This window comes from Callionymus lyra, chromosome 3 (genome assembly GCF_982586985.1).
Source record: "Callionymus lyra chromosome 3, fCalLyr1.hap1.1, whole genome shotgun sequence".
In the NCBI taxonomy this organism is placed as follows: Eukaryota; Metazoa; Chordata; class Actinopteri; order Syngnathiformes; family Callionymidae; genus Callionymus; species Callionymus lyra.
Genome location: NC_141820.1, coordinates 11,669,355 through 11,689,892, shown reverse-complemented (window position 1 = coordinate 11,689,892; position 20,538 = coordinate 11,669,355). Strand labels below are relative to the sequence as shown.

General features: G+C 40.5%; 1 protein-coding gene across 1 annotated transcript in view; it reads right to left on the bottom strand.

Annotated features, from left to right (window-relative positions):
- Window positions 1-20,538, bottom strand: part of LOC148083269 (teashirt homolog 1-like) — a 37,640-nt gene that overhangs the window by 703 nt on the left and 16,399 nt on the right. Inside the window, exon 2 of the mRNA XM_087786435.1 lies at window positions 1-3,727. This exon is cut by the window's left edge and continues 703 nt beyond it. Coding sequence (XP_087642561.1) covers window positions 414-3,727 — 3,314 coding nt within the window. The 3' untranslated portion in view covers window positions 1-413. The remainder of the gene's footprint in view (window positions 3,728-20,538) is intronic.

Genomic DNA, 20,538 nt, shown 5'->3' with positions numbered 1-20,538 from the left:
GAAGCATGCAAAACTGGAGTCAAAATAATACGCCAAAAAAAAAAAGGGTTGAAATGTGTCTTCGATGAAATTCCGTGCTCTAGATAACGGCTTGGTCCAGTTACCAACGACAGATGGACGAGAAAACGAGAGGCTCAGAGATGACGCAGTGCATTAGAAAGAAACAATTAGTCAGTGACAAAGTGCTCTGGTTGCAGCACCACGTTGAACATTAACTTACCAAATAGAACCAAAGCTGTGGTTTTCAGAAGTCCCTGACACTAGGTATAATTACAGCATGTGGTATTAAAGCTACCGGTTTTTTTTTTTTCTCATAAAATATGCTTTAAAACGTCTTTTTTTTTTTTTTATACAGTTGTGACACCATTAGGAGCTTTTTAGTGCAATTGGAATCAGTCATGCTTCATCTCAAGTCAGTCTTTATCAAACTTCTCCACCTCTTTCACAAAGATCAGATGGTCCTCCGGGGATTTGCCGTGGGTTTTGCAAAGATGCAATTTGATTGCGTGTTTGCTCATGAAAGTCCGATTGCACAGTTTGCACTGGAACACGGAGCAGCCGCCGTCGTCGTCCGTCAACAAAGACGAGCTGAAAGTTTTGTCCTCTATCCTTCCCACTCCCTGCTGCTCTAAGAGTTCAATGGAGAGCTTAGTGAGGTCCTTCAAGGTGAAGCCGAGGTGGGTCTCCAAGTGGTGGATGTAGGACGAGGGGGATCTGAACTGGGACGCACAGTCGCTGCACAAAAACAAAGGCTGGCCGGAGTCAATGTTTTTCAGGAACTTGGTTCCACCTGTCCGCTTCAGCTGATACTTGACATTAGCCAGCCAATGTGAGATAGTAGTCATAGAGAGACCAGTGAATTTACAGATGTGAACCCTCTCCTGGGTTCCGAGGTCGTTGACGATGAACCTTCCCTCTGGAGTTTCCTTAAGACCCGAGACGAACTGCGCCTGGAGAATCAGGAGGTGCTGCGGGTTCCAGTTGGACTGTCGGCCTTTGCGTCTTTGGATCTGAGACAGCTCCTCGAAGCTGTCGTCGAACGCCGAGCTGTCGATGTCCGATTTCTCGGACATGGAGGAAGGTGTCGTGGACTTTGGTGTCAGCCGGCCCGTCAGGTTTTTAACCATCGCCGAAATGTCCATCAGGGCGTTCTCGCGGAGGGGTGGAGTTGTGGAGTTGGATAGATTTTTGGACGTTTCCTTGGAAGTATTTACACCGTTGCCGTTGGAGCTACAAGAAATCTTGCTTGTGCCGTTAGTAGTTTTGGATTTGGTCAAATCTATGGGCTGATCATCGTGATCGTCGGCTTGGTAAGGGTTCATGGGCTCACTTTGTTTGACCTGACTGTTGGGAGTGCCGCTTGACCTGTACACCTTCGCAAAGGTGTCCACGTAAGGACTGGTCGCCTTTGAAGCTTTACCCAAATGGTTGTTCATGATGGACTGCAACGCACTGAGAGGATTAATGAGCGGCTGCTCCGGTGCATGGTCGGTTATGATGCTCAGGTTACTACAGCCGTTGCTGACCGGCTTTATCGGTGAGGAAACCTCCCTCTTTATCTCCTTCTCCGTCTTGACGTCCACGTCTCCGGTGTGCTCCTCCGCGGCAGAGGATCTAACAGCCTTAGGAACTAAAGCAGGTTTGTGGTTCTGCAAAGGGGAATTTAGAGATCTTGAAATCATCTCAGAGTTTTTCTCCTCTTTATCACTTTTAACAGACTTATTTCCTGCCACTTTTTCTATGAGCTTCTCCATCGCTAGCACATTGTTTTTGTGACATGTGGATGCAGAGGGACTTTTTGGTGAATGAAGCAGGGAGCCCAGATCGTAGGACACACTTTTTACAGTGTTGCTACTGAGTAATGGTTGCACGTGTGCATACGCTGGCAGGCTGGGCTTCAGAGAACCGTGGAGCTGATACGCGGCATGAATGCTGGGGTATCCACCCCAGGTCGGTGCACCGGTCTGGGCCTTGGTGATTGCACTTGAAACGGTGTTTTCTAATTTTTTCAAGATGTCCAGCCCACCTTTAGGAGATTCATCCAGGTCTTCTTCTGTAAGATATCGGCAGGATTTAGTCTTTCCTGGTTTGTCAGACTTCTCAGGTATGTCCTCCGCCTCCTCTTTAATTTTCTTCTCTAGGTTAACGTCCTTCATATTCTCTTCTTCTGACTCCATCTCGTTTTGTTGACTTTCTTCTTCAGGGCTCAGCGGCTGCATCGGGGAATCCGGCTGCGACCTCTCGTTGGGTGTAGGAAGTCTCGTGGTAGTTGGCGGCAGAGGAATTGATTGTATCTTCTCCTCAACCACAGGATCAAATACCAACTGTTTGCCCTTCTTGGAGGCAGAGTTGGTCACTTTCAAAAAGTGTCCAGTCACCATCATGTGTGCGGTCAGTTGCTGCAGGGTGTCATGTGAACTGCCACATTCCATGCATTTTAGAATTTGTGCCTTGCGTGCCTCGAACTGCCAAGTATAACTGGCACCGTTTTGGTAGCCATATCTGTTGTTTGGCGTGACGTAGGGATTGGCCACTTTTTGGTCTTTTGGGTTCTCTCCAAGGAGGATGCCAGATGAGACGGACTCAGGGGAACTCGGGGACATGATCTCTTGAAAGGCTCTTTTTTTGGTGGGAGGGACAAGTTTTGAAGCCAGGGCTGGCATTGGTTCCTTGAGAGGCACTTTTTGATAGTGTTTTGTTTTGATCATGTGGACACTGAGGTCCTGCAGGGACTCGAATGAATGACCACAGTACATACACTTCAGCACTTTCTGTGCATCTTCCTTTCCTTCCATTTCCAGCAGAGAACGCTTGCGTGGCTTGGACCACTTCTTGCCTCTGTCCTCATCGGTATCTTTGTTGTCATCGCGGTAGTGACCCGTTTCATTCATATGAACCGTCAGACCGACCAAAGTGTCATACGCTCCACTGCAGTCCTTACACCTGAACTTACTAGCCCCTGTAAAGACAGGTCCGTAGAGTTTATTATTTTGCCTATACAGTTGTACGGTGCTGAAAAGACTCGGTTCAGGAAGCAGTTGATATGGCGTGTGCTGTAAAGTTTTGGCCAAAGCTGCCTGGTGCCAGTCATAGGCCAATCCTCCGTTGTTGCCGGAATGTACCGCAGAGCCACTGTTGCTGTTGCTTGCTACCGTTCGCGTGGTTGTGCTGCTGGTACTTATATCCGTGGCAGCTGAGGCATGGCTGTTGCTATACTTGTTTTTCGAGTGAGTGCTACTCTGGCTTTGATTGTTCAGGATCCCATTGCTCCCTTTGTGATTGCTACCACTGTTGTTGCCAGATCCGGCATTGTTCCCTTGTTTATCTTTCAGCATGTCCAGTGCAATACTTGACCAAGAAGCATCTGAAATAAGATTTGCATAGACAGCCTTCATTTTTTCCAAACTGTCCTGTAAAGTGAGGCCGTCGATGGATTCCGCGCCCTCCGTCAGCTTCTGCTCGACCTTTTCCTGGCCGTCGCCGAAAACGGACGCCGACTTGAGATCCACCAGATGGTCGCTGGCGGTGCTGAGTGGTGAGGCGTACCCGGCGTCCTGGTTGGTGCCGGTGCTGTGTGGAGAGTTTTGGCAGCTGTAGTTGTCTCTGCCATCCTCTTCGTCGTTGAACAGATAGTCGGCATCTTGACCATCTAGTGACAGACCGTCGTCAAGCAGATGCTCTTCATCCTCAGCCTTTTCGCCATCAAACTCGTCTTCAGGCCCATAAGCTGAAACAAAAGAACAACAGAGGGACATTTGGTTAAAATACAAACGTGCACGTTTAAGGCAACTGTTGTGCTATTGCGCTCTGGTATGTAGATGTGCTATAAAATTGTCCTCCGGAGAACGGTGTCAGCAATCCCAGCAGAGGACGCAGGGTTGCAATAATAAAGTGCCAAACATCTATATCCTGACAGTGACAGATTGTCCTCTTCACCGCGTCGTCTAATGAAGCTATTGAACACTTTGAGGCGAAAGAGAAAAAGGGGATCAGCAATAGAAACTATGTTTGCCCTTTCATTCAGTCAATTCTCAAAATGACTCAATCAATTAAATTGAAAGCTCACCCAAAAATCTCGTTTTCTACTCACCCTCATGTCGACTAAGGGTTGGGATTATTTTAAGAGTAATACGTTCCTTTTTAGAGTTATAGACAAAAATGTTTGTTTATTTTAATGTAGCGACAGGAGCTCAGATGTCTTCATCTTCGTCCAAAAAGACACTTAAAAACATCCAAATACCTCCATACCGTTTGTCTTTAATGTCCCTCTTGTATTGAATTTTCGACATAAGGAATTGTTCCAAAATATTAAATAAGTCTAAATTTTAAGATTGTTTGTAGTGGAAGTTATCAGTCTCTCAGTTCCTGCCTGGAATCTTTCCTCATTGAAAAACATTGCAAGTGAAAAGATAATGGCAGCTAGCCTAGCTGCGTCTGCTAAAAACAAGATAAAATATCAACTTGTTTAATTTCTTTTGGAACAATCCCTTATGTTTATGCTTCACTACAAGATTGGCATTACAGACAATAACCATGGAGGTTTTGGATGTTTTAAAACGCGTCATTTTGGATTAAGATGAACCTAAGCTTCAGTCGCTACTTTAAAATAAACATACATTTTTGACTATAACACTAAGGGTTTGGATTATTTTCCTAGTAATTCCTTTTTAGTCGACAAAAGGGTGAGTAGAAAATGAGTATGAATTTGTAGATAACCAACCCTTTAAATACAGTAAAAACATTTGTGATTTCCAAAATTTCCGTGCATCATATTTGTTTCATGATTGCTAGAAGAGCCTTAAGCAGAACTGCAATACCATTTTCTTTCCTTTTATACGTACTGGCATATTCCTGAATTGGTTTGGATCAATTCTGCCAACATGTCTCCTCATGCTATGGGTTAAAAAGAGAGAGAGAGCGAGACAGAGAGTTGCCATCTGCCTGAGCTGAGCCAAAGCTGGTATTGGCTGAAGTCAAGTTGGCATCAGTTGTGGAAGTCCTCACAGCGTGATGCTCGAAAAACTGCCAGTGGACATGACAAGCCATGTTGCGGTTGCCTGTGCTCAAATCATCAAGTGTGCACTTCTATAAATAAGAGAGAGAGAAACTTTTTGCCGAGGAAAATAAATCGGCCCGATTTTTTAATTGGAGCGCCGACATAATGGATAGAAATGAGCCCAGACAGGAAGGGGGATCGGGGAGAAATAGAGTTAAATATGCTAAGGCAGCTCCTCCAATCCATCCCTCTGTAAGACGCCCATCTGAGGTGCCAGCATCGGTCTCCAGCGAGGAGGCAGATGTGCTGTCAGCTTCAAACAGCATGTAGCACTCGATCCCATAATCAGAATGGACGTAATACCTGATGTTTGTGAGGTGCCAGTTACTGCTGCCTGGGAAAAAAAAAAAAAAAAAAGCTGGAAGTTCAACAGCTGCAGCTTTTTTTCTTTCATGTGTCGCAGCGAGAGCTTTTATTTTAGCGGGCGCTGCACTTAAAAAAAACAGACTAATTCTATCTTTATACACTATAACTTTAATAAAGATAGTTTTGCTCACAGTTAACCATAAACTATTCACACTGCAAGAAATAATTTAGCTTAAAGTGATCTCATTTTCTACACTCATGTCAAAAGGGATGAGATTATGTTCAGAGTAATCTGTTATTTTGTAGTTACAGACAAAAATGTTTGTTTATTTTAATGTAGCGACTGGAGCTCAGTTGTCACAGTCAATATTTTTGTCCAAAAAGAAACTTTAAAACATCCAAATACCTCCATACTGCTCGTTTGTAACCATAAACTATTCACACTGCAAAAAATAATTTATCTTAAAGTGATCTCATTTTCTACACTCATGTCGACTAAAGGTTGAGATTATGTTCAGAGTAATCTGTTTTTTTTTAGTTACAGACAAAAATGTTTGTTTATTTTAATGTAGCGACTGGAGCCTAGTTGTCTTCTTCTACATTTTTGTCCAAAAATACACTTTAAAACATCCAAATACCTCCATACTGCTCGTCTATAACGCAACTTCCTGTTTGTATCGCTTGCTATTTTTTAATTTCCGCTACAAACGAGCTCAAAATATAGACTCGTTTTAGTTTTTTCGGACGAAATTCTCTCGACGGGGCTTCGATAAAAGAGGAACGTGACAGACGAGAAGTATGAAGGTATTTAGATGTTTTTAAGGATGTCAATTGGGACGAACATGAACACTCGGCGTCATCCGCTACGTTAAAATAAACAAAAAAAATGGCCTATTACTCAAAAAAAAAGAACAGATTACCCTGAAAATAATCCGAACCCTTAGGGGGGGTGAGTAGAAAATGGGTGAAGTTTGAACATCACTTTAAGCCATCAATGTAATTACTGGGATTTTAATGGTTATTCAAATGGAGATCCAGGCAAACCCCTGGACGAAAAACGAACGCAAACCAATTCATCGGCAACGTATCGAAAGGGTTAAAAACAACGCGGCTCGAGTGAGAAGAAGCCGACAGCGCTCGCGCCGACGCTAAACTACTTCTTCTATTCCCATCCTCCATATGTCGACTTGACAGGCGTCAGTGTCAGGGAGTGTGTCAGTGTCAGCCCGAAGGTGTCAGTGTCCACGCAAACAAGCTGCACAAGAGGTAGGAAGAGGAGGAAACAACAACAAACACAACTCAGAAACCCACCCCCACCACCTTCCATCGCCTCACCCCCTCGTCTTCCTCCTCCTTCCACCATCTGTGTCAGAGAAGCTGCGGGTGCCACCGGCGGCTAATAAGGCAATCAGAGATGGAAAAGATGCTGACACGGCGGCTTTCCAGCGTCACTCAGAACAAAAGAGGAAGAGGAAAAAGGGAGGGAGAGTAGTATTGGGAGGGGATTAAAAACCGGGATGAGGGGTGAGGTAGTGCGACTGTTGTGGCTGTCAGTCAAAAATGTAAGCCCACTTTGAGCTGCCAGGGAGGATAGTCGGGGAGAATGGGAGTTCTGAAAGGAAGAGGAGAAAGGATGTGTTCAGGGCCCCCGGTATGTGTGTGTAAAGTTTAATAACTTTGAGGACGAGTAGGTTTCTATGGTTATGTGCGGTTGGTTGAGCGGCCGTCGTGGATGGAAGTGATTGTTGGTCTGGGACACGAAATATGTTCTCGCTCTGGACAAACATCTCTGCTCCCTCGACAAGATTCGATCATTTATGACAACTTATGACAAGCTTTACAAAGTGTTAAAAGTGGTCGACATTAAGAGCTTTAAGTTATGTGCGAACACAATTTTCGTAATTACATTGTAACTACATATCACACTGTTTTTGGTCGACTTGAAATTGAATATTTTGAAAATTGTTATTACATTGCATTAACAAATTACATTGTATTAGCTTATTTTGAAGGTCAGGTCAGAAAGTAATATTTGGGAAATCATAATTACATTGTATTTACAAATCACACTGTATTAAGTCATTTCGAAGACCTGGTCAGAAAGTTATATTTTGCTAATTGTAATTACATTGTATTTAAAAATCACAATGTATTGGTTATTTTGAAAACATGGTCAGAAAGTAAGATTATGGAAATTGTAATCACACTTTGGTTGATTTGTACAAAATTCATATCATTTGATAGATAGAATATTTAATGTATATATATTTTTCAAATTCTTTGAATTGCATTGTACTTAAACGCCAGTTTACTCACTTTACTTAAAGCTCTTAATTGTCCACAACTTACACAGTTTCATTAAGATATAAATAAGTTGATATAAATGGTTGTAAATCTTCATTAATTCTCCTATAAACCATTATACATGTATTATCAAAAGACCTCTACAAAGGTTGAGGGTGTTACCCTAAATGCTTAATAAAAAAGAAAGCACTGAAACGGTGCATACCTCAGCCAAGGAGTTAATTTAATAAAAAAAACGATACAATGAGGTCAGTAAAATTACTTATGTGATTCAAGAACTACGTTTCCTGAACAGGAATAGCACCAAATAGTTACCTAGTTAACTCTAAAACATGTTTTAAGGGCTGAAAAACCAAATAAAGTCATGTTTACTTGTGTTTTAGCTGGTTCTGAACAGAGATAACCACATAGGGAACAAACACCTTCCTTAAATCCAGATGTAAAATCACTTAAATCTCATCACCAACTATTTCTATCCAATGCTAAAACATTAAAAGTCATTCACGACCAACTGAGGCAAATACATCCTTAAATAAACCCTTTTAAATCTTCATTTAGAAAAAACCTCATCGGAAAAGTCTTGTTGGAAAAAACTTATTTTTCCCGTCCGGTGTAAATGTTGTATTTTAACTGATTTGTTTGTTGGAAATTCAGCGACATTTTTGACAAAAAATAACCAACAACTTTGCATCGACCGTCCACATGGAGATGCTCGAACATCTCTTCACTCTTCGTGGCGTACCACAGGGCAGAGGTCAATCCCATCTCTCATTTGCCGTGTTAATGTCCAATCCCTCCAGTTCTCATCCCGCTGATTTACCCCGCTTCGGGCCGAGGGCTTCGCTCAGAAGCGACGCTCCCTCACACCATTTAGCGGCCCTTCAAAAAAAAAAAAAAAAACCCCGAGCGGTGTTGTGGCAGTCTTATTTCTCTCGCCCCGTTTCGCTTTGTCACCAGCTCCTCCATTTGCTGCCACTCACCTCTGATGGCTTTGGACAGGCCTGATCAGTGTGTATCATTGACCTGTATGGTTTCCCCCCAAAGTGTGTGTGTGTGTGTGATGTTTCAGTGTAAATAAAATGACATTATTATTTCCTCTGTCCCATCATGTAGAAAAGCCAATTATGGTAATGCTTAGTATGTCAGGCAATCTCCATCTCTCGGTCCTGGTCTTTTTCATTCTTGCTCACCTTGAGATTTTGCTTTTATTAGAACTGGCATTTTTTTTTTTTTTTAACCACAGACCACTGCAACCAGAGGACACTTCCTAAAAGCAGCATTTTCAACACCAAAAAAGAACCAAAAACTGCAGGGAAAAATCCATGCATGGATATTAAAGGGACAGTCAAATTATAAGTTGTTGCTGATCGGTGAAAAAAAAGCTTACCTAAGAGTCCTCAAAACCCCCCCCACCTGTTCCTCGCTACATGGAAGGGTACACGCCATATGGCACCATAGCCGCAGGGCTACCAAAACAACTGACTACACATAAATCCACCGTCTCAGCTCCCGTCGCTCTTCCGGTCGAGGAAAACAGTCTGGAGTCAACATTCCTGGATAATCATTCAGAGAGTACAAAGCGAAAATGCGATAAAAACCGTGGGAACATTCATAATTTTTATGCCGAATTTGGCAACTTAATCAACTAAATGACTGTCTTGATCAAGGGTTGTTAGTCAGTGGTTGACGGTCATTTGGAGTTTTGTAAGTCGGCACAATAAATAGACATTAGTTGGACTATTTATTTTAGTTATTTAAACGATAATTTAGATATTGATGTCACAGAATCAAAACATATTTCTTTTACTAGACTTTAATCAAAAGAATCGAAAAATACACCAGTTTGTTGATTTTTTTAAATTTAAAATATCACTTTTTTTTAGATGATAATGATAATCATATTTTTTTAAATTTTGTATCAGTTTTGAGACACTCAGTGTCACTAGGTGCTTTATGTAAAAAAAAACAGCTTGACAAAAAAACAGTAACACTGATTTGATAGAAAATGAAATGGCATAAAATGATACTTTTTACTTTGTGTGTCCTTTGAAAGCACTGAATGAAGAACATGTTTTGTTAATATGTTAACTGTACTAAATAGTTAGGAGTTAATAAAACAAATTTGTTAACTTAAATAACAGTTCCTTATTGATACTTAAAAAAACAATATCCTAATATCAACACAACACTGGGCAAATCTTCAGTTGAATTTTTACTTTTCTTTGTGATTTTTATTAGTCCCAGTGTATTGAAGGCACCATAGTCATTCCTACACTGTTTGGTCTTATTTTGGTTAACAGGAATGAAGAGACTTCTTTTTTTCATTATTCATCAATTATATTTATAATCACATGACTTTCAATTATTTGGTAACAACTTTTTTTTGTTATGAGATTGAAGGCTTATGAAGACAGTTTTTCACCATAGTTTTCGGTGATGAGAGCCAAACTGAGGTAGTTCAAATAATAAGAATGGAGGTGTATTCAGTGAATGTTTCTGTGCATTTTCAGATCTTGATCACATGATCAACAACAAGGTACCTAGATTTGACACTGACTAAGATACTTATATTATATGGTTTACATTTCATGTGGGTGTAAAATAAACATGAAAATATTCAATTGAAAAAAACCTCCTCAGCTTAAGGAACAATAAAATCCGGGATGATCCTGGTAATGACTGAGGACGAGAGGATACATTTGCCTCTTTTAAAGCTGATGTTTGGACATATTTTGGTTTCAACACAAATGAAAGCAGTTACGACTTCGCCAAGAGTCATGTGGTCTGTAAATACTACAACACCAGAGTAAAGTACTCGACAATAGTCATTACGTCCTCCGCAGCTAGAGCAACAATAAAAACTCTCCGAGATCCCTGCGAAGACTGAGGACAAGAGGATACAGTCGAGTTCAGCAACTTTTAAAGCCGATGTTTGGGCATATTTTGGTTTCAAAACAAATGAAAGTAGTTACGACTTCGTCAAGAGTCATATGGTCTGTAAATTCTGCAACACCAGAGTCAAGTACTCGACAATACTACAAATATATACTCGTTACTACAGTATCAAAATATCGCCAGATTCTTCACATCCATAGTACCTTACAACATGTCCAAACTGTACAAGAATTCCTTCCATATGATGAGTTTTAAACCTTAACCTTCATCACATCGTCTGTGATAATAACAAACTTTAAAAAGTAAGGAACATTATACGGTAAACATAATGGCTTCTTTAAAGACAACATGTTCTCTTTTCACCTGCACTGCCCCTGACAGTGGAGTCGACAAAACAACAGCTGCTCTCATCGCCTAGCAACAACCGGTTGATGGATGACCCCGAAGATGGATAATTACCATAAATCACTATGGTTGCGTGGAAAAAAAAAAAGGAGCATAAAATCATTGAGCTGAACCACACTATGAACGAACACGAAAAGAAAAAAGGTCCAGGTTAACTTCATTCCTCTTGAGGGAGGAACACACTGTTGACAACGAGGGACGGAGATAAAAAAAAAAAAACGTGCTGAGTTCCGTCTTGTTTTCTGAGAAAAGCCAGTGTTTTCAGATGGCCCGAGACTGTATGAATAGAAGCTGTAAAATGAAACCTGATGAAATGAGTCATGGGACAAAGCCTGTCCTGAAGGAGCAGTGACAAAGAAAACAAAGCGAGCAAAAGGAAGGAAGAAGGGAAACAGTGAAGAATGAATGATGGCAACAATGATGAGTTTAGTGCTTCGGGGGGTGGTGGTGGGGTGTGGGGGGGTTGAAGGCATGAAGAGGAAGTGTGTGTAAAACTGCACAAACTTGGATATTTATGCAGCGATAGAGTGAAGACACACACTGACAGGCGGTGAATGAGTGAGCAGGAATAAGAAATAAGGGGAAAATGAGCGGGCCAGAGCCGGGTCATAACCTAACCAGTTTTGTCTAGCTGAGTCCGGTTGCACAATAAGCCATCAATCAGGTTTCTCGGTTGCTGTCAGCTCTGGATTCACAGAGGTTGTACACTTTGTACGCGGCCGAGGAAGACGACGCCACGACCGGACGGGAGCCCAGAAACAAACAAACTAACCAAAAAAAAGGTACATCTGTCAAGTCGGGCCTCGGAAGTAAATCCACAGGGTGTCAGTTTTAAGAAAAAAAAAAAAAAGTTTATTTCACTTCCTTTTAGCAGCAACACCTACAAGACCCTGAACTTAAATCACTGACGTGTGTCATCAGGGAAATTCCAACTGTTGTTTCCCGACCAAATAATGATTCCTTCGCCTCGCTCGTCATCTCAGGTTTCAAGCGAAGAGGGAAAAGGTTGTGCTCGGATATGTTTTGAACAGTGACTCGGGAAAATAATTCAGATGGAAAACATTTTGACATTATTTTACATTTTGTCGTACCTTTTATTTTAACTTTGGTCAGGGAGTTTCCACGTGACCACCATACTACCTCAGTGGTGGGAGACAATTTGAAGTTAGCCAGTAGAAAAAACTGACACAGCAAGGGCCTTCATCGCATTTTGTAAACACATGCTGTATTTGGCAATGAAAACGGAGGTTCCATGACTTTGAAGGTAAATTTTTCTGAAACTAACACGCAACAAACTCTTTACATTTTTATGTATTTCTGCTTTAGTTTAGCATTGTAGCTACATTACCATCCAGTAAGCCACTTAAGAATCAGACTGTTTTTTGACATTAAAGCTCTACTAATGTGTTGATTTAAGTGTCTCTTAAATAGAGCTTCAACCTCTATTGTATCATCAGTATCTGTCTGTTTGTACAAAACTCTCTTTTCATTGCAATATTGACATTAGAAAATGTGCTTAAGCCCCACCCACTGAAATCACTGATTTTCTGTAGATTAAATCCTGTATTTTTTTCTTTTGGAATTCGCCCTCTCTGCTGTGATTAGTCAAACATCAAGGTGTGTCACCACGTGTCATCAATCCCGGAAGTCTCCATCTCCAAGGGACTTGTTGCATTAAACAAAGCGGTGAGTGATTACAGCTGGCTGGAGGAGGAGTGAAGCCATTATTACACCATGATAAACTCTGCTCTCGTAACCTCTCGTTCGCTGAGATTTTAAACGGTGGAGAACTTTATAAAGTAGTATGTTCAAAACATGGTCATGATGAGAGACTTCCTGCATCTTGGAGAGGAAGACTTCAACATTTGAAACAGGTATTTCAGGAGAGTTTCGTTTTCACATTAGTTTACCTTTAAAAAGTAAAAAAAAACTAAAAGCTTTTCCCATATGTTTCAAGCATTGATAAATATGGACTTTTCTTACCTTTTAATTAAAACCAAAGTTACGTAAAGAGTCCTTACTTTGAAATACAAAACTCAAATTATTAGAAAAACAAATGGTGTTTATTGCAACATAAACTACACAAGCATGTGTAGATGGTCGGATGCATCCCTCACCATTAAAACAATAGAAAACTAACGGAGGTCATGTGATGTAAATATAGGATCACAGTCTTCAGAGATAGACTGAGTTATGGACTGGAGTCTGAAAGCAAACATCAGTAGCTATCTCAACCTAATTGTGTCTGTGTGCAACTATGCATGACTGTGTGTGTGTGTGTGTGTGTGTGTGAATGTGGGGCGGAGGGTATGAAAAGCTTCACAGTCAAGAGAGGCAGGAAGAGAGGAAGCAATCCTTCAACAACGCACAATATCAGGCCGCGGACAGACAACGGACGGCTGTGTGATCCTGGAAACGAGCAGAAAGGCAACAATCCCTCACATTTTTGTTCGACTCTGCCTCGATCTCTCACACACACACACACATACGCACACACACTCCCTCTTCACGCACACATGCAGACATGGCAAAATAACGATAACAACCATCAATCTTAGCAGTGACGACACATTCTTCTGAATTAATACCTTTCCGTTACTCACTCACGATAACGTTGAAAGTTCTTTGGAATAAATGTTATATTTGTTTATTTAATCTAGAACTATACAAATAAGACGCTGAAAATCCAAATGAATTTGTGTAAAGGAAGCTAGCATCACAGTTAGTAAGTAAGTAAGTAAGTAATAGTTATTTCTAAAGCGCCTTTCTAGACCAGGGTCACAAAGTGCTTTAACAATAAAAAACAATACACAGTTAAAACTATATAGTATAAAAGATCAAGACAAATAAGACAAACACAGGAGTCCCAGAAAATCCGGGAAAAACCTGCACAAATAATAATGTCTTAAGATGTTTCTTTAAGGAGTCAGTAGATCATCAAACACAGAGGAAGAGGAAGATCGTTCCAAAGCTTAGGAGCAACAGTATGGAAGGATTTCTCTCCTCTGGTCCTGAAGCGTGTTCAGGAACCATCAGTAGATTCTGATCCACAGACCTCAGAGCCCGAGCTGGGGTGTAAGTCTGGATCAGATCACTGATGGAAGGTCTGATCATGAATAGATCTGAAAGTAAGAACCAGAATTTTAAAACTGATCCTGAAAGAAACTGGCAGCCAGTGAAGAGTTTTAAGGTTTGGAGAAATGTGAGTTCTTCTACTAGAGCGGCTCAGAATTCTCGCTGCAGACTTTTGTATGAACTGCAGGCGAGACAGATCCTTCTTGTACAGACATGAAAATAAACTGTTACAATAGTCCAAACGAGAAGACACAAACGCATTACAAAATCCAGAACTCACTGCTATACCTATTGTATTTAATGTTGATGAAATTAAAAGTCATTTAACAGATTCCAAAATATCATTGATGTGTCTAAATCAACTTGTGTACTCAAGTGTATTATCCAGCCTAGCATACAAATATAAGCTGTACAAAGACAATAAAAGTACTACAAACTAGAAAAGTACTACAAACTAGAAAAGCACTCAGAGAGTGCAGACCTCCAGGGATTTAACTCACATATTCTTTCACAGTAGATATTATTTTCTAGTTTTTTTTCCAGTAGTGACTCTGATGGCGCCACCTACTGACCTCTAAACAAGACATGACACTGCTTCATGAAGCTTCATCAACCCATCACTAATTTCTAGTTTTTGAAATACCATTGAAAACACTCAGCTAAATGGACAGTTGGTGGCAGATAAATCACATCGTCCGTTTGAAAGAATATTCTTTATAGATCATGAAATTTGAAATATCACCTAAATGATCAATAATGTGGTAATTACACATCAAATGTTTACATAACATAAATAAATAAATGTATGGCATGTATAAGGATCTTAAAATGCGTATATGATAAATATAAATTTACTATAAATACACATATGACATACATAAAGGATTATAAAACATAGTTAATTACAGCAGGAAGTAGAAACGATACTAATTATAATAGCATCTATATTCTATATTATTATTACACTGGTGGGAGATAAGCATACAGAATATTTGACGTTAACACATCCACAATCCTGTTACATTATTTGTATTAAGCTTGAAGGAACAGCTTGCTTATTCGTACACTCAACTTAAAAGAGAAAATACACTGTGTGAACTCATTTGTGTGTGCATGTGTGAGTGCGTTAGCCAAGAGGTCAGATGTGTGTATTCTTGGAAAACATGTGAGCGCATGTGTGTGTGTGTGTGTGTGTGTGAGTGAGAGTGATGGCTGTCAGCTTGCATCTGGCAGAGAAAATAAATTAGGCTTATGAAGACAAATGAACCGACTATGGAAAGAGTAGACGGAGGGGAGGGCGAGGGAAGGGGGGGATTATGAAAGAGGTTGAAGCAGAAGTATGAAAAAAAAAAAAAGAAAAGGAGACGGACTAATGAAGGAGAAAAGAGGGATATTGTTGGGATAGGCATTAAAAGAGCTTGAAAGAGTGCTGCCAAGTAAAAGATCCCCTCGGCTGCCAGTGACCGTTCATTAAGAGCGACGTGCAAACCCAACAGTCTGTCTGCTGGCAAACCCCCCGACACTTGGCTTCGGCCGCTCTCTCTCTGGCGACAACATGTATTTTGAGACACCTTTTTTAAAAGATCCCAACATAACATCCTCACTCCTCAAGCCAGCTTTTTTGATTACAAGAGGGTGGTGTTGTGTCTTAAGTGCGCTTCCTTGCTTTGTGTGTCCACGTCGGTGAAGCATCCGTGGATATACCTCGGCCGAAAATTTGTCAGCGTCCAAAGTATGACACACTCCCTTCGACGCGAGAGTGAGGGGAAGCTCTCCGGGGGCTTTTGTCACGCGGCGGTCTGTTCTTTTCCTGAGGCCCGGCGCCCCCGGTTTGATAAATGACACATGTCATTCTGTCAGTCGCGGCCATCCGGGGTTGGGAGGCCCCCGAAGCTGATGTATGACCGCCCGGGCTAAAGGAAATCAGAGTGTTTTTTGGCAGCGCCCCCTGACAAAAAAAAAAAAAAAAAAACCTCAGAGAGAGAAGCTCGGCTATGTGTGTGTGTGTGTGTGTGTGTGTGTAGAGTCGTGTCTGTCTGGGTGCGACGAGTGCATGTTTAATTGCGTGTGTGTGTTTGACGATTAGCAAATGTGTGCGAGTTTACATGCGTGCTCTCAACCTGTCAAGCAGACGGGCAGAGGGAGACAAATCATCGTCATGGCCGCCCCAGCTGTTCCCCAAATTTGGTGCGATGAGAAGAGCTAGGAGGGAGATGAAAAAAAAAAAAAAAAAAAAGAAAAAAAGATTTTGCTGTTTGAGTTCTAAACGGCTGACGCTTCCCAGAAACTGGAATGAGTGAGAGGACAAGCGAACACACACAAAAGCACTCAATCACGAGCAGGAGTCGAAATCTTGGCTCGTTTGAGATGATCCGGTTTAAACCAACCGTGCGCACACACATCGCAGAGATGGGAGTCGCACACCAGAAGTAAAAAGGAACACAACAACACAAAAATTCACCTTTTAACGGAATCGGGAGACGAGTTCGGATCAAAGACACGCGTATAGAAGCGTGAAAAAAGTGTTGAAAAAAAAATACAAACCATAGTTAGGTCTTGGATTCATTTAACATTAGGTTTAATTTGAGTTCCATAAATGTGGTTCATCCATAGAAGTGTCGAAGGCAAATATACAAAAGCAGAAATCCACAACAGGAAAAGGTGGAAAATTGGGAAAGTAAAAGGTGTAGAAAGTTGGGTTTGAGAAAGAAAAGATGACCTGGATAGTGTCCATTTCTGTGTTTGAACACCATGCAAACAAAGGTTGTAAGTAAGTAATATTTATAGAGCGCTTTTCTAGACCAGGGTCATAAAGCGCTTAAACAATCAATACAATATCCAATAAAAGATATACTTAAAAGGTCAAGATAACACAGAGACAAACACAGTAGTCTCAGAGAATCAAGGAAAAGCCTGCACGAATAAAACTGTCTTAAGATGTTTCTTGAAGGAGTCAGTAGATCCAATGTGTGTTTGTACTAGTGATTAAAAAGATTACACTAGTGATTTTCTTTCTTTCAAAATTGGACTTCATCATTGGCGACAGGTTACAACCATACAACCAGACAAGTGTAGACTCTACCAGTATTGCAAAGTTCGAAAATTGACTGAAATTATCAGATTTTCAGGTAAATTATTGTTCAAAACATAACAATTTTTGGCTTAAATGTCACAGGTGAACAGATCATAGATAGATAGATAGATAGATGGATAAACTTTATACATCTCTCTGGAGATCTCTTTCAGGAAATTGGGTTTCCAGTTCACAACAACTTCATGAAGCTTCATCAACCCATCATTAGTTTTTAGTATTTGAAATACCATTGATAGCAAACAAAAGAACAAAGTGCAAGGGATGACAAAGTGGAAATATAAAGAACATAGATCAAAAGTAAGTAAGTAAGTAAGTAATGGAAATAATGCAAAGAAAAGGATAGGATTAAGAGTTATAAAGTCTAATAGAACGACGAATGAATGAGTCCCTGAGTGTATTAGTGTTGCATCCGGGGAGGACAAAAAAAAACACCCAGATTCGCAAAGCTTATAGCCAAGCTATTGTACGTATGGAATTTGTGGGTATTTCGTACCATTGTACACATACTACAATTAAAACCTAAAACTGTGAGACATTTGATGGCGCACGGTGCAGGTCAATGTTTGTATTGCTTTAACCTTTCAGGAATACATAAAGCACAAGAGAGAGAGAGAACACTTCCTGTGGGATCCAGCCTCTTGTAACACCATTTGAAACAAAGAGTCAAGAACATCCGGGTGAAACGTGGCGTCGGACAGGTTGCCTTTCGACAAGACCTTGACGCCAAAAAGCCAAAAGGGTTTGTTTCGGTTACTATCCTTGTGGACTCTCTTGAGAGTAAATATATTCAGAATTCAAACTGGGTCAGCAAGATTTTGAAGAATGTTTACCCGACAAAAACAATAAGAAGGCTAATGTCCGCCTATATGTTGTGTAGACTTTTTTTTCTCGCATTTCCACGAAAACCTTCTCCGAAGCAAAACTCTTAAGACACTCCCTTTGTGTTTTTGTTTTTTATCTTTAGCTTGACCAAGGCGCTTCCATTTAAATCCTGCCGGGGCGAGGAATAATAAGAAAAGAAAAAAAAAGAAGAAAAAAAACCCCAGACGCTTCTCATAACTACACAAACATCTCTTCGGCCCGGAGGACGGTCCCACCTGGAGGTTGTGAACTTCCAGTGACCCCCTTTGATTGGATTGCAGACCGAACACTCCCTCCTCCTCCTCTCCCACAGAAAAGAAGCGGGAGAGGAGGAGGAGAAAGAAGGAGAGAGAAAAAAAAAACAGCGTCATTAAGCTGTGAGTGATGAGTGGCAGCCATGGGTGACATCCTCCCCTTCTCTCTTTCTTTCTTCCTCCACTATCCTTCCTCGCTTTTTTCCTCCCCGTCACTCTTTTCTTCCTTTTTCAGCCTTTGCTCCGATACGTTCTTTATTCACCTATCCTCCCATCTCTCAACCCCTCCGGTCATTTCTCTTTCACTCCTCTGCCACTCTACCCCATCTCCTTCTACTCCCTCATCTCTGACCAGGTCTTTTTTTTCTTTTCTTTTTTTTGTTTGGCCGTCTCTCCATTTCCTTTCTCCTCCGTCTGCTCCGACCATCTTTGCTCTCGCTCGTAAAGACGCTCGTCTCTTCCATACATAACAGATCCGTGGTGTTGACGGGACGTTTTTTAACCACTTAGCTTGTCAAATCAAGAACATATTTTATATTATTTTTACTCTCCGACGTGTTTGTGTGCAACACGTTCAAAAGTTGCTATGACTAGAAACTTAATTACCGTATATTTTGGAATATAGGTCAAACTTTTTTTTTTTTTCAAAGTTTGGCTGGTCCTTGCCTCTAGAGGCTTTTGAGCCAGTTTCTGCTAGTGATGTGTTGATGAGGCTTCATGAAACAGTTGATGAGGTATCATGATACAGTGTCTTCATTTTGAAACACCACTAGATGTCACTCTCTGCTTCATAATGTCTGGCTCTGATCTACCGTTTCAATGAAACCTGGCATCATTTTCAAACTTAGACCGACACTGTATCGTGATACCTCACCAGCCGTTTCATGAAGCTTCATCGACACATCACCAGTATCTAATAATTTGCTTGAAGAAGATGAAGTATTCAATGGATGAAGTGATTTGGAGTCAGATTGAGAGTTTGATAAACTTGTTTGTAGTTTCGTTTGTGCTATGGTTATCGAAACAACTGTAAATATGTAACGTTACAGCTATTTCGCCTGTAGTTTTATTTTCCATTGTTATAGATATAACTTGCATTTCAAAATGAAATGTCTGTTCTCTTATTTTTTTCTTCTTCATTATGCTTTTTTTTTTGCTTTTCTTAATACTCTGGAGTGATTTATAGTCCAAAAAATACAGTGATATGATCCTGATTCAAACTTGGCTACAAATAAATAAACAATACAATACTACAATAAATAAACCATATAAGAAAATGTACTTTGGATTAGTTTTAAAGTTATAAAGTTGGCCAAATATTTACCCATGAAACATATAAACCAATTATGGTGAATATCATTTATTAATATCAGATTATTAAGCACTATATTCAAACCTTTCCAAAGGAAGCTAGGACTGTATATAAGGGAACTTTTAAAATCCCTATGAAAGCCCCTCTTTTAACTTTACTTAAAGTGTCATGTTTAAGTGTAATAGTGACACATCTGGGATGAATTTGAAAAAATATATATATACTACAAGAACAAGAATACATTTGGTTCCATCTTTAATTCTTAAATACTTGAAAATAGACCTCAAATTCCAATTCACGTTAAGCAGTTCAGGAATTAAAGGTCTTTTATTGAAAAACTAAGGTCTAAGAAGCGACCTGGACTTGTTTTAGGGAGTAAATATCTACAGGAATATTTTTTCTTGATGACAAGTAAAGACTCTCCAGTTTAATCACAACATTATCTGGATTAAATTATAAAAATATATACAACAATGTATCCTGAATTGCTCTTAAAACACGGCAAAAGTGCACCATGAAGAATATATCCAACAAAATAACCATTTTAACTCGGATATTACAGGGACAAACGCTATTTTCGTGACCAAAAATGGACAGATGTGCTGCTACCGAGATTGTGGTCAGTCTGGGTCTTAGCAATGCATATCTGGCCTTCCAAACGGACTCCACGTTCTCAGCCAGATGACAGATATACAACATCGACCTTCAAACTTGAGAGCATTAACTCAGCGAGACTTCAGACAGAAATAAAACAGTAACCACCCAGGCTTTGGGTTTGTTTTGGGAAGGTAGTTTGAAGAGAATGATCTTTATCGCGGACAACAGCGAAATGTCAAACCATGAAGGATTAAAGACGCTCATTCTTATTCTTGGAGTCAAATTGTGAAATACCAGCAATTATCAGGCGTTTTTCATTTATTTTGAAGACAAGTCGGTTAAATAGAGCGAAGCAAGAAAAATGTTCCTGACTTTGACG